This window comes from Dicentrarchus labrax, unplaced genomic scaffold, assembly GCF_905237075.1.
Source record: "Dicentrarchus labrax unplaced genomic scaffold, dlabrax2021, whole genome shotgun sequence".
In the NCBI taxonomy this organism is placed as follows: Eukaryota; Metazoa; Chordata; class Actinopteri; family Moronidae; genus Dicentrarchus; species Dicentrarchus labrax.
In genome coordinates, this window is record NW_026136707.1 from 13,148,181 (window position 1) to 13,162,456 (window position 14,276).

General features: G+C 40.8%; 3 protein-coding genes across 3 annotated transcripts; 1 reads left to right on the forward strand and 2 right to left on the reverse strand.

Moving 5' to 3' along the window:
- The first annotated feature begins 1,107 nt into the window (after window positions 1-1,107).
- LOC127367370 (hairy/enhancer-of-split related with YRPW motif protein 1-like) lies at window positions 1,108-3,240 on the forward strand. The gene is made up of 5 exons (XM_051407133.1): window positions 1,108-1,314; window positions 1,448-1,520; window positions 1,643-1,726; window positions 1,855-1,936; window positions 2,043-3,240. Exons 1-5 carry the CDS (start codon window positions 1,229-1,231, stop codon window positions 2,660-2,662), a joined length of 945 nt encoding a protein of 314 aa, XP_051263093.1. The 5' UTR covers window positions 1,108-1,228; the 3' UTR covers window positions 2,663-3,240.
- Window positions 3,241-4,234: 994 nt separating this feature from the next.
- Window positions 4,235-8,486, reverse strand: stmn2a (stathmin 2a). The gene is made up of 5 exons (XM_051407134.1): window positions 8,344-8,486; window positions 6,403-6,498; window positions 6,091-6,263; window positions 5,764-5,955; window positions 4,235-5,635 (listed from the first exon to the last, which is right to left on the reverse strand). The coding sequence occupies exons 1-5, from the start codon at window positions 8,360-8,362 to the stop codon at window positions 5,576-5,578; spliced, it is 540 nt and encodes a 179-aa protein (XP_051263094.1). The 5' UTR covers window positions 8,363-8,486; the 3' UTR covers window positions 4,235-5,575.
- A 793-nt stretch (window positions 8,487-9,279) lies between these two features.
- On the reverse strand, window positions 9,280-14,064 carry upp1 (uridine phosphorylase 1). The gene is made up of 8 exons (XM_051406410.1): window positions 13,883-14,064; window positions 13,497-13,548; window positions 12,293-12,404; window positions 12,036-12,194; window positions 11,834-11,948; window positions 10,896-11,105; window positions 10,649-10,795; window positions 9,280-10,547 (listed from the first exon to the last, which is right to left on the reverse strand). The coding sequence occupies exons 2-8, from the start codon at window positions 13,535-13,537 to the stop codon at window positions 10,396-10,398; spliced, it is 936 nt and encodes a 311-aa protein (XP_051262370.1). The 5' UTR covers window positions 13,538-13,548; window positions 13,883-14,064; the 3' UTR covers window positions 9,280-10,395.
- Window positions 14,065-14,276: the final 212 nt, after the last annotated feature.

Here is a 14,276-nt window from a genome sequence, read left to right on the forward strand (position 1 = left end):
CCACCACTGGGTGATGGTTTCAATAGTATGCATACAACATAACATTAATATTTGCCTTTATATATCAGAAATATCTGTATCTCATGTCTCTTTTTTCTTAATACATACTAGAAAAACAGCCAGTAGGGATCAGTTACACAGTGGAACATAAACATTGAAAGCTACCGTGTTTTATATAGTTTGCCCTCTGACCCAAGCGTATTAGTGAGGTCAAAATTTTCACACCTCCTGCAGACCACCCCTGCTCCCCGTCCAGAGTGACAGACTTATGCTGTGGCACTCATACCTTCATAAGCTTGCATGTTTTTTTTTTTAAATGTAGATCATAAACTAAACACTATCAATGGTTGCGTGTAGCTTGAGCTAATAAAAACACACAGATTCAATGTTTTCACCCACAGTGGATGAATGATTCCCTGGGAAGGTCTCTCTGCGCCAGTCAGTTGACCTGTTTGCAGTGACTGAGGGGAAGAGGGGGGTTTCCTAGGAGACCCTGGCAACGCTGGCTGACTAATGTTGGGCCTCCCGGCTGATCAATGCTGTTGTGGAACCACACAGCTGACAGCAGACAATGAACAACACACTCTGCTAATAGGCCGTGTGTCCTCCACAACACCAAAGAAGAAGAGGGCTCCCACTATAATGGGGCTTGTTGCTTATGAGCTGGGGTCTCAGCAGGAAAACTATCGGGGACCTGAGGCCAGGAGTCTACTGGTCAGCCTGAGCTGTCAAGCACAGTAAAAAGGACTCAATACTCTCTATAAGACATATATTAAAAATCATGCTTTTAATAGGCCATATAATATTGATTTAAATCCTTTTTTAAGTTTAAATTTCCGCAAAAATAACATTTATAAATCAATGAACATGGAAGAAAGTTTTCCTCGATGTTCATTGATTTTGATAGATTTTTTTTTTTTTATATATATATATATATATATATATATATATATATATATATATATATATATATATATTTAATAATACCAATGTCACTCAAATTCCACCTCGACTTTTACAGGCTTAACTCCTTTCAAGCACCGCCCAAATCATTCCCGGGACCCCCCCCCTCTTCCTCCTCCTCCTCCTCCTCCTCCTCTCTGCGGTGTGAAAGTGATCACAGCAGAGGAGGCAGATCTGACGTTTAAACTGTCGCACAGACTCTTCTGCTGTCAGTGCACCACTGGACCTTTCTCTGCAAGGAGATCACTGAAGGCTTGGATCCAAAATGAAGCGAAGCCACAATTACAGCTCCTCGGACAGCGACCTGGACGACAATGTTGAGGTGGAGAAGGATAGTGGCGACGAAAATGGGTATGTTCACTTTTTAAGATCATTAACATAAGTTCTAAGGCATTCTTTCGTGTAATTCAATAACTGTAACTCTTTTTTATGTGTATTTTAAATTGTATTTATTTTCTCATTGCTTATTTGCTCATTGCTGAAGTCAACTTGATTCTCATGGCTCGATGTCACCCTCCACAACCACACAAGTTCAAGCCAGAAAAAGGCGCAGAGGGGTAAGTAAACTTACTATCTCTGGTGCCAAGCTGCGCTGCTGTCTGAGAGATCCCACTGTTCTTCTACCACCTGTGACCTCAATTACATTGGGTTTTTTTTGTTTTTTTTTACCCATTTACAGATTATTGAGAAACGGAGACGTGACCGAATCAATAATAGCCTGTCAGAGTTGAGAAGACTGGTGCCAAGTGCTTTTGAGAAACAGGTAAATTGGCCATACTTCCGTCCTTTCCTAATGGGCACATAAATGCCCATGTATGCTTTTTTTTCTAGATGGATTTTACATATCAGTATCCTTAAAATCGACACTATTATTTTTCTATGTCTTTACAGGGATCAGCTAAATTAGAAAAAGCTGAAATTTTGCAAATGACTGTGGACCATTTGAAGATGCTCCATGCGTCTGGTGGCAAAGGTAACTTTCTTTTAATAAATTAAATTAATGCTTTAATTTCCTAATTCAAAATGAGAAAATATGCCGTGAACCACGTTTCTAACGGTCTGGTTTCCTTTCCTGACAGGTTACTTTGAAGCTCATGCTCTTGCTAAGGATTACCGCAGCCTGGGCTTCAGGGAGTGCCTGGCAGAGACAGCCCGCTATCTGAGCATCGTAGAGGGTCGGGAGAGTACAGACCCCCTCCGTATACGTTTGGTGTCCCACCTCAGCAACTATGCCTCTCAGAGGGAGGTGCACGCTGGACTGGAACACTTAGCCTGGGGCTCTGCCTACGGGACAGCCCCTGCCCATCTCCCCCACGCCCTCCTCCTTCAACACCCCCAGGGCAGGACACCTGCATCCAGAAGCAACAGCAGCCCACCTTCCTCCTCCTCCTCCTCCTCCTCTTCCTCCTCTACATCTTCCTCCTCCTCCACTGAGGCATCTGGGACATCCAGACTTAGTGTCATGTCCCCCACAGAGTCCCTCAGGGTGCCCCCCAATGGCTCGCTGTCCCTCAGTCTGCCCGTGCCAACATCCAAGCTATCACCACCACTCCTTTCATCCCTCTCCTCGTTGTCGGCCTTCCCCCTCTCTTTCGGTGCTCTTCCCCTAGTCTCCCAGTCAGCCCTCAGCACAGTGAGCCCCTCCTCCACCCTGTCAAAGCCTTACAGGCCTTGGGGCACAGAGATTGGGGCCTTCTGAAGCTAACAACTGGACTGAAGGCAACAGCTGAGCTGTGCCCACCACAGACTAGGCCAGAAACCTGCCTCTTCTGTTTTTATGGCAATAAGACACAGGGGAACAAAGCAAACTGATTTTATTTTATTTAGTATAAAGTGAGAGAGGTTTTTGAATGGTGTCGTTTCCTCTCAGTATGCCATTACTCTTCTTAAGAAAGGATTTTATGTTATTCATTGAAATTGATAACTAATTTAGTTAACATGCACTGTCTCCCGGTTGAGGACTGACATATGACATACGAGCCATGAATAGATTTATTTTAAGCACAAATGTAGAGGTAATATTTTGTAGACCACATACTGAAACCTCTACATTTGTTGAGCATGGATGTCTGTATTTAACATAACGTAGAGTTATTCTTAATTCGGTCTGCTTCTTTAGTGGTATCAGAACTTATGGAAGATCGATATGCATATTGTATGTGCCACTGTTGGAAAACTAACTACTTGAGAATCGGAAACTTGCATTCTTGTATCCATTTGTAATATTTTTGTACCAATAAATTGAGTTAAAAGTATAAAACATGGATTTAAATCAAAGTGTTTGTTTCTGTTTCATTTGCTCTTTTAATTCTCTGGAATGTTTTTATAATTTATACTAGGTGGATATTTTCTTCTATAATAATGCTGCATAGTCCTATTATAAGCTCTCCGATTGTAAGACCATATCTTTCCAAATGACATATAATCTGCAGGTGCCTTTTTGTTGCAATTCCGTATGAGTTAATCATGAGCTAATCATCCTGCTTATTGACTGAAAGGCAATTCCTTTACTGTGTGCCAGGTAAGTAACCAAATCTTAGAGCATTGTTGCCCTTATGAATACCCAGGAAATCATTAAGAGCCAGAGGAAATCCTTTACAATGTTGCCCTGACCTCACCAGCTTGGGTTGGTCTAAAAAGGAGACAATAGTGTGAACAGGATGGGGACACTGGAGGAAAGTGGTTAAAAAGTAACAACAACACACAGACAGCTGGACCAATAAATCATTGTTCAGCTCTGTGGTGTTGTTTCTGCTCCAGTCTGAGTGACACAGATCTTTAGGGCTTCACTATTTGAGTGAGCTTTTTTTAACTACCCATGCAGCACCTCAGGCTTCCAAGAGGGGCAGTCGCTGTCTGGGATGTGTTTCCTGAGGGTTTAAGCCATGTGGTATTAATAATAAATGAAGTATATTACCTTTTTTTGAGAAACAAAATATGAGTCGATTTAGAGCACAATATACAAAGGTGTTCAAGTGCTGATGAATGACACCAACCTTGCTTCCTCTAAATTATTTAAATTAATTTAAAATAATATGTATCATGATTCTTTATGATTATCTAAATTCAATCAGTGCTTTTATTATTATATTCAATATTTGTATTTGGCATATTGTGAACTTTTGCCCTCCTTTTGGATTGGTATGGGCTCCAGCTTGATATCTTTAGTTTAAAGAATCTGACACTGCCACCTAGTGGAAAGACTTAGTCTTGTGTGTGCCTGATGGATGGACTGACACATGAATGAAAATCAACTGGGGGAAGACTGTGATTCTCAGGATGTGTAGATAACTGGTTCTTTTATTTGGCAGTTTACATTTTCCCTCATCTTTTAGCACAGAAAAGTATTAGATGGTGCATGCCATGTTCACAGAACCCCAAACCTTTATTCAGCAAAGCTTTCACAGAGAAATATATGAAGGGAGAAACACAAGCAGCAGAGGATGCAGGCAGATATCAGTGGGACCGTATATTAAAAAGAGACTAGTTCAGTGTGCTGAATGTAAAGCATCCTGCATCCATTCTCCATTCTCTAATCCCCTAAAGAGAGCAGAGGCTAGTGATGCCTTGTGGTAAATTCGCATTCACACACACCCACACAGACATACATTATGTTCACACTATCAATATCAAGGTGGGAGCAACAGCACATTCCACTGTCCAAGACAATATGCATGGTACCAGTATGGTGTCATAACATTCAAGAGATTAATCCCCAAATACTGTGTACATAACAGAACTATTGATTTAGCTAATAATGGATTCGTTGAGAAATAAAGTTGTCAGGGTAAGTGGGAATCTGCAAGTGTAGAAACAGTTGCTCCCGTTTGGGCAAAGACATTCTTAATAACAATAAAGCACCTATCAAGTTCATTATCAAGCTCATTTTTCAGAAGGAAGTGGACACTTATGAATCTGTGTGTTTGGCGTATTGTTAAGTTCCAAAGCGTGCGTGTTGAGAATGAGTAGGTGTGTGCGTGAGGAAGATACAGATGGGATACGTTGAGATCTTGAGGAATCTGCAGTCTAGGTACACCAACCGTTATTCTTCACAAAGACACAGAAACATCATCATCATCATGACATCATCAGGAAACACCGCAAATGTCAGTCTACAGCCAACTCACAACACCAAGGGCTTTCACAAGAAAATGGTCGCAGAATCAAATTTCAAGAAATGAAACATTAATCACAAACAAAATGTTTGAAATTGTACAGTGCAGTACAGTACAGTATTTGTATTGTATTGTACTTCACCTACCATCTAGATAGATAGATAGATAGATAGATAGATAGATAGATAGATAGATAGATAGATAGATAGATAGATAGATTTTAAGAAAAAAGTATTTACAAATTAATAGCCATATTCCCCTAAAATCAACAATTCCCTTCTCAAGACGAGTGTTATTGATGTTTGTATCCACTGATAATACTGATAGTGGTGAGTACTGGTGGTGTGGAGTGTTGTGATGTGGTGGTGAGGTCCTCGAACCTCTCGGCCTCCAGGGTTGGGTGTCTGTTCTGAGGGGGGTGAGGGCAGGGAGAGGGAGGGGGCGGGGTTTGATGGAGGGACGTTGATGGACCATGGAAGTCAGGACTTGTGTGAGGCTCATGCTGTCAGCTCTTCCCTCAGCTCTTTGTTCTTGCGCACCAAAGCTGCATGTCTCTCCTGAAAACACCACACAACAGCATGAGAACAATAAGTCATCAGGAAAAGGGTCAAACTCGGATGGTCTTAATGAAGGGGTGGACACTTAGACTTTTGTTTTTTCTTCTAAACATTTCTGCACTTCTCACCTTCTCCTGTAGACGCTCAAGCATGGCTGCCAGATAGGCGTCACGGTTCTCCTTGATCTGCTCCATCTTCATCTGGAGCTTCTCCTCTGCCATCTTGCTAAAGTTGCTGTTCTCTTCCATGGCCTTTAGCAACACATCCCTCTCATGCTCTCGCTTTTCTGCCAAAGCCCTCAGCACCTGGGCCTCCTGATACTAAAATGCACGGAAAAAAAGAATAGACAAACTGATTAATATTGAAGGGTTTGAAATCCAAACTGTGTTTTTGGTTGTTGTTTTTTCTTTTCATTTGAAACACCCAAAGCTATTTCAGACTGGTAGAATTCTCACCTTCCTACGATCTTCAGCAGCCTCCAGTTTCTTCTCAATGTCATCCAAGGAGATGTCCCTCTTGGGGGGTGAGGGGAGGTTATGGGCTACATCTGACACTGGAGACAGAGGCTTGAGAATCACCTCAAAGGCCTGGCCAGAAGCCCGCTTGTTAATAGGTTTCACCTCCATGTCTGTAAAGCAGAGAATTATGATGAGAACACCAGCATAATCAATGTCCAATATCACAATAAATCAGTCCAATAACTGTCACTAATGTGTTAGGCAATTTGTTTGATCCAAAAGAAAATCCATGTTTGAGCTGATCCATACCTTCAAACTCATGCTCAAGCTTGTTGCGTGTCTCTGGGTAGAAGCAGGAGCAGATGAGGGAGAGGACAGACAACTCCTTCATCTTCTCTTTGTATGCTGTGGGAACATAAACACACCATAGCATCAGGTGAGTCTCTATATGTTACTCATGAAAACAGTGATACAGGCAAATTAATACCCAGCTGAGGTGTCCTCACTACCACAGTGTCACACATTCACAAATATACTAGAGACATTTACAAACTAAGATATTCTGAGTTTTGAGAGGAAATAAAATGCTCAATAAAACAAACAAAACAAAAGCCTCAGATGAGTGGAGTGTTAAAAAGCTATTCAAAGTACATTAGTGCCCTGTTGCTTAATAATTAATTGGATCGGCATAGTCTGTAAGGGTGTAGATTCTGTTATAGGATGTATAGTAAGAGATTTGTGACTTATTTAAATCAAGAATTCAGAGCCTTCTATCTTCTTCTATCAAATGATTTAATTTCCTGTTTAACTCTTAACTGTTTGTCCTGTGTCATGACCACAATAATAAGAAGCATTTATATCTGTCTCTTTCCTACCTTGTTGTTGACTGTCATAGCTGTCAAATACAGCTGATTAATGATCTTGACTTTTATACTAGATCTGAGGACGTGAATTTTCACCAGTTCCTTGCCGACTATTTTTAATCTCATGTGCAAATTCTGTCACTTTTTCCCTGCTCTTCCTGTCTTTGACAAAGTGCCCACCTGGCTGCTCGGAGAGGACAGTGCTGCTCAGCCTTCTGCTGCAAAGGCCAGTGTGTGAAGCGGCCCCTTGCTGCAGGGCTGGCCTGCCTCCCACCCTGCTATGCACCTGTCTCCTCGGCTACATCTCATCCCCACCACACATAACATAATGAGGCACAGTCTGCACACCGTTCTGTATTTCAGAGGGACCAAATGGGATGCTTACGTTGAGGCACCATTAATGTTTTAGATATGTATACAGAGGCTAAACATACACATGAAAACAAATGTGCTAAATGCCTGGCCTACAACAATAACTGTCCATCACAAGAGATGACTAATGCAGGCTATAATCTACTTCTTAGCTGTTAATATAATATTCACTGCTCCAACTCCTACGCCTAATTGTCTAGAATGGGAACCTTTTCATTTGTTCTTATGCCAAAAGGTTAGTTTTGCGAAACAAATGACAGCACATCTGTCACAGCTGGTGATGCAACCTTTGCAGGAAGAAATAAGAAAAGCTACAGACATGAATAAAAGGAGTAATCCAAATAACCGATTAAAGGAGACGTTCAGGGTACAGAAAGACATTTTAAAATAATCAGTTAAAGCTGTGCAGGTTTAAGTAAAGCGAGGTAGATATAAAAGTCAGACTGATGAAGCCCTCTCAGCTTTGCTGTCGGCTAAATGGTCGGCAGCCCAGCATCTTGGGTGGGGTCCGTCTGCATTATGCTGCATGTTGGGGCCGCTGTAGCATGAACCGCAGGTGCAGCGTTGTAAATAAAGCTGTCTTGAACCAATCCCTATTGTGTCTTAATAATCCAGTGTTACATAAGATCAAAGCAAATTAGGACTAATACATTGACATAAATGAGAAAAATGAAGAAGACATTTTGGTAACCTAATGACGGAGGAGGCTTTGGTTGGTAAACCCAGATTCTTCTTGTCATCAAAAGATCTTATGCTGAGACAATAGGCCCACAGTCGACGGATATATAGGTGAGAGATCTAATTTCCCTTAATTTTAATCATTCAAACGAGAACATCTGAGTGGAGGCATTACAGGAGCACGACCACCAGCCGGCAGACAATACCAGGCCGACATGAGCTTTATACAGAAAGGATGCATCTGTCATAGGTCCATCAATCCATCAACTCATCTATCTATCCATCCATCCATCCATGCATGCATCGGTTTTAATATGATCAGTCTGAACACGCTTACCGGTTGCTGTTTTAGCCATGGCTGATGGATTTCTCCGCAGAGGATGCTGTTGCTCTGTTCAGGTGAACGGTGATGCTGTTTAAGGCACTGAGTCAGCGAATAGACCGGGGTAGGATCGGATGGCAGACAGGAGGTGGGCACGCACGGGAGCGCGCAAAGCAGACCCTCCCCTCAGTCCTCTGACGCGCAGGGCGGATTTCAGCATCTTCAATAATGCGAGCACATATCCTTCTTAAAGCTGGCGATTAAAGCACAGGTGCATGAGAAAGTTGATGAATATGTTTTTCCAGACCGGATAACTGCGACTTGTGTTTTGTATGGATACAAATGTATGAAAATATAGTTCCACAGCAATCCAATCCAGCAATGCAAGCAGGTATGAATAGGCACATTTACCCATTTAGGTGATTTTAAGAATACAAAAGATTCCCCCCATCTTGACATTTCTAATAAAATAGGCCAATAAGTTAAACTGCAGTGAGTATTTTATTATATTAGAAATTATGCTTGCCATTAGTCAGACCTTCCAATTGAATCATTTGGATGCGTCATCTAACATCAGTGATGGCCTACAAAGAGTGAAAGTGTTGAATGCCATTATAAAATACCTTGTGTATCTGAATAGATTTGTGTGGGAATTCAAATTGAACTCAGTGACACCAGGAGAAATTCCTGACACCTATTTGTATTGAATCTATTCAAGAGGTTCACATAAACAGGCTGATCTCAAGACTGAAGTTCACTGTTATTTTTAATGAGTAGACTGCAGCGGTCAGGATGTTGGTCTTACTGGGCTTCATCTTCTTCAGAATACAAACAGCTCTTACTGCAACAAATCTTCCGCTTCAAACATTTGCCAGAGTGCTTCTTGCACCAAGACATAACTGTAGTATGTCATAAACATGAACAAACAAACAAACAAACAGGACAAAAAACTTCAGTCTGCATGAGGCTTTATTAGTGATAAGACATCCAGTGGAATTTTTTTTCTCTCAAAATGACATTTTGTGACATTTCGTTGCAGTTTTTAGGTTCTGAATGAAACATTTCAGAAGCCTAATCCTAAAAAAAAACAACACAATATACATTCTGCATAAAAAAAGATACTCCAGATGATACATATTTGCAACGTTTTGCAACAACCAACACTATCATAAGAATACACCACATTTATCAATATGAGAGTAATTGTTTGGTTTTCATGAAACAAGGAACATTTCAGTGACAGATAAAGTCATATGCTACATTCACACTGCAGGACCAAATCTGACTTTGTTGCTTATATGTGACTCAGATCTGGGTTTTTTTTTTCATGTGAACATCACTAATGGAATCTGATTTGGGCCACTTTCATACATATATGGTCCAAATCAGATACTGGTCCAATTTTGACCTCAGTGTGAACAGTCCGGTCTGAATTTATGTGAAGGGACAGGGAGGTGTTTGGCCCTCATAACCATTCATTTTTGGGGTTTTTTTGGTAAGCATGTGACATCGTATGATGTCTTATATCTTTTGCGCAAGCAGGTCAGTTCAGGACCGTGACGTGTTCACACTGGAATCTGATATGGCCCACATTTAAATATTATATTATTAAATAATGTGAACAGCCAAGCAAAAAGATCTGAGCAATAAACCTGAATTGAGTGCTAAGGCTTGCAGTGTGAATGAGTGAGTTTGTTACAGCACCTTTGGAAGCATAAACCTGCCAAAAGTCAAGAAGTAGTTCAAGTTTTGTGGATAAGGAACGTTACACGTTGTATAAAACAGAGGCAGCCTTAAATAAGACATATTTGATGGCCATAAGCTGCAACAAAACATTTAACTCTTAAAATACAGGAGGAAGCAAGCCGGTTTATCAATAAACTAAACAAGTGTCACGGATGAATCGAAGGAAGTGCATAATGTTTCTGGACATATGGTTACTGGTGAGCAAGAAAGAATGTTTATAAAAAAAGTTGTGTTATTGCATTGCAATGCATTGCATTTTGTTTTCAGTGTTTTACAGGTTTCATCATAAGTGCTGGAATATAAGTGTAATTACTGTTCCACTTATCGGCCTGCTGCTTTGGCCTTCAGCTGCTTCTTAATGTAGGAGCCAACCAGTATCTGAGGTCGTTGTTGGTAATCGTGAAGAACTGCATGAGAGCTGCTCAGCTGATCCCCCTTCAGCCGATCCAGTAACGTCACACAAACCACCGCCGCTTTACGTAACAAACAATGAATATTAGGAAGTGACATCTGTCTTTTGAGACACCGAAAAATTCATCAGCTATAATATAATGCTGATATTGTATTTTCTTACCTCGTACACCGCTCAGCTTGCACATGGCAGCAAAAACGGATGACTCCATTTCAATATTGCAGACTCCTGCTTCATTGGCTTTATTGAGGTAGTCCTGTTTATCCTTCTCAGTGTAGGAGCAGAAAGCACCATCCAGACGAGCTTGTCCTGGGTGATTGATCACATAAAGAAGACAGAAAGATAGCAAAAGATGCACATTACAACTGAACAATGTGAGTAACACATCAGTGCATCAGAACTATCATACCTTCGTAGAAATCCAAAGTACACATGGTGTTGCCTATCACTGTCTCAAACTGGTTCAGCTCCTTGCTGCACTGCAACAGCTCCTCAGCCAGGCTTTGGTCCAGATCAGTATTGCGCACCACTGTCTTCCCCAGGATCACCTGCTCAAACTTGGGCAGGAAAGTGGCATCCACCGACTGCTTGGTGATGACAACAGTGCCAGGTTCAAGCCCTGAAAACCAAAACATGAGAAAAACAATCATTTCTGATCTGAAAGCAAGCTTCGATTTAAAGGCATTTTTTATATATGTGGGAAGGACATACTGGACTGATAAAGACTATATTAACAAAGCATTCAAATTTGAAAACCATTAAAATTAATTATTCAACCTCCTATTTTAAATGATCTGAAATAACATATACCATTAGTTTAATTTGTAATTCAGTTGTACAGGCTAATTAAATTATAAACACTATGTGTATTCAACATTCATATATGCGGCAGGAAACCTTCCAATGGTTTATGCCAAGTTTGGCATAATGTAGGTTAGTAGATATCAGAATTAATTTCCATAACTCACTCACGTGAAAACAAAAATATGTCTTTTCTCTTATTTGGAAACTGGAGGAATACCACCATCAGCTAATAGTAACTATACACAAACAGCCATATTGGATAACACTGCTCAGAAATCTGGGGAGTTTAGGCTCCCTCTTGTGTTAAAACTAAGGAAAGGCATTTTTGTGGACAATACCGAGCACTCGCAACATTTGGAACAGGGAGTCTGAGTCCTGAGTAATTTCCTCTTACACAAGTTCATTAAGTTAATTTACAGAAGCACAGGGGAACTAGCCTTGGGGTGGTGGCAGTATTTATGGTTTTAAAGATGAACAATCAGATGTATTATCAGGCACTGAGGGAACAAAACATATTTCTCCTATAATAAACAATAAGCTTACCTATTCCACCCGATGTCCCAATGCGTATAATTGTAACGTCTGTGCAACGTGCATGATGGAGGAGCTTTATCAGCTCATGCAACATTATGGCAATAGATGGGATGCCCATCCCATGCTGCAAAATAAAACAAACATTTTCATATCTACATAGTTTTGTAATTGAAGTACCAAAATGTTCTGATAGAATTTTGTTCCTACTTACACTGACAGAGAGCACCGGGCCGATTTTGTACATAGCATAGCGGTCTGTTCCAGCGCAGATATTTGGGTACTCTGATTTGGGGTCCTCCATACTGAGCTCAGCAGCAATGTACTCAATGAATGATTTCATTCTCCAGGGACTGCCCCCAACACACACAAACTGAAAGAAAACACACACACAAATATAAATAACTGCTGAATAAAGATCATTATGGACGTGTTTCTTTCCACAAATCAATGTTAAATAAAAATCTTTACTTTGACGTCACCAAACATAGCTGGAAGGTTGTGAGTCCCGGTTCCTAAACTGAAGTGGTAGAGGATGTCATTTTTCAGTGCATCCAGGTGTGGGTTGTTCACATTAACAGGGCTTGAGGGGGGAAGAGGATAACACATTTTAAGTTCCATCCTGATAATCAGACTGAACTGCCAGTTTGTGTTACTCCGTTCATTAAGTGGATGAAGAAGCTGGGTCAGTTCAACTAAATATAAAAGAACGTATTTTCTCACTTAACCCTGTGTTATCAAGCCATGAACATTTCATGGAAGGTGTTGCATTGGACAAAACAACAGAAACACCTGTCTGTAAAATGTAATACAGTTCAACAGCACCACAAATGACATTCTACAAAATGATCATAGGATTGAGTCAGCGCCTCTCTAAAACAAAAATTAACAGTCTAGCCTTCATGAAAGTGTTTATTGCTTTATTGCAGGGCTGTTGTATTGGACTGTCTCAGCTTTAGCTAGGTGTGTCTTAGAAATTCAATGCATGTGTATACTACACCTATATCAGTGTGAGAACATGTATATTAAGAGAGAAAAAGTGGGAGTTTTAATGTACACATGTATACAGTATCTTCCTCGTTGTCTGTAAGTTCAACTGTTTAATGTAAAGAATGTATAAAGTTGCTGACTGAGTTATGACATTTGTATCAGTTCAGTCAATCACAGGATCAATATTTTCTCTATGCTTTGTAGCTAACCAGATAGAGCAGAAGTAGACTCAGTGTGTCTCGGTTAAAGATCCTCCTCTCCACAGCAAAACGGTGTAAAATAGAAACTGAAAACCACCGAAAATGGGAAAATAATGACCCAAAACTGTCCCAGACAAAAGACAGACATGAAGAAACAATCCTAACAATGTCACTGAAAAACACATCAGAATAGGCTACATAAAACTCAAAATAAAATGAAACTTTCCATGTCTGAGTTTTTTTGTTTTCAGTGGCACTACTTGTTCTCAATGTCAGTGTTTCCTTTTTCAGTTCCGGTTTTCTTCCCAAAGCCAAATTTTTGTTCAAAGATATCCTGACACTCCCGGTAGTTTCCTGATTCAAACCTTACAATTACCTTAAAACATAGTCTGCGCTGTGTCTACATCAGTTGTTAAACAGTACATTGGCCCTGCGTTATTTAATACATACATTAGGGACATGGACTTAGGACTGGAACTTCTCACCTGCTGCATAATGCCTTTCGCTTGTCGTCCTTTGGATCCATCTTCCTGAAAACTGCATCCGAAAATGATTCAGTGACCGAAAACAAACATTTGAAGGCTACAATTACAAACTGGGGAACATGTGCTTAACCCTATATACATATAGGCTATATGTATATGGTGAGTAATTAGTCTAATCTAAAACTCAATATCGCACAGTTAAGCTTTCAAATAGAGAACAGCCCCCAGCATAGGTCAGACATCGCAGCACACTTTGTCGCTCACCGTGCTGGGAAGGAGGTTGGAAACATTAAGAAACAATTAGCTCCATCTTTCACCTTCAAGACAAACCAACAGGACAATAAAAGCCAACAAAGCTACAACACAAACACAAAGCTGTACTTTACCTTCGCAATGTTGCTGTTCGACTGCCGCTTCCTCCGTTTCTGACTAATTAATTTCGCTTTCTGAACATCTGACGTCGACACCGTAACGTGAGTGTCCGGCCCCACAGTGATGTGGCGTCGGGCACGTCACAGGCGTCCGTGCAGCTACGTACCCGTAGAGAGGGGTATGGATGTGGTGCTACTCTGCCTCGGTCACGTACAAGTTGTGACTAAACAGCAATGGCGTGTGTTTACCACATCCTCTGATGTCCGCAGAGGAAACCACAGCGGGTAGCGAAAACTCCAATGTTGCCAAATAATTCCTGGCGGCTTCATAATAAAAGTTTATTGTAATTTTTATATGACCGTGTGTTGACACCTCACACCCACCAACAACAATGGCCCAGGTTACTGT

Coding starts and splice junctions, on each gene's coding strand:
- LOC127367370 (XM_051407133.1), top strand. CDS start 1,229: ATGAAGCGAAGCCACAATTACAGCTCCTCGGACAGCGACCTGGACGAC. Junction 1,315..1,447: donor GATAGTGGCGACGAAAATGG/GTATGTTCACTT, acceptor TCATTGCTGAAG/TCAACTTGATTCTCATGGCT. Junction 1,727..1,854: donor CAAGTGCTTTTGAGAAACAG/GTAAATTGGCCA, acceptor ATGTCTTTACAG/GGATCAGCTAAATTAGAAAA.
- stmn2a (XM_051407134.1), bottom strand. Junction 6,264..6,402: donor GCTTGAGCATGAGTTTGAAG/GTATGGATCAGC, acceptor TCTGCTTTACAG/ACATGGAGGTGAAACCTATT. Junction 5,636..5,763: donor TTGAGCGTCTACAGGAGAAG/GTGAGAAGTGCA, acceptor TGGTGTTTTCAG/GAGAGACATGCAGCTTTGGT.
- upp1 (XM_051406410.1), bottom strand. CDS start 13,537: ATGGATCCAAAGGACGACAAGCGAAAGGCATTATGCAGCAG. Junction 12,195..12,292: donor CTATGTTTGGTGACGTCAAA/GTAAAGATTTTT, acceptor GTTTTCTTTCAG/TTTGTGTGTGTTGGGGGCAG. Junction 10,796..10,895: donor TACTTTGGATTTCTACGAAG/GTATGATAGTTC, acceptor TCAATCACCCAG/GACAAGCTCGTCTGGATGGT.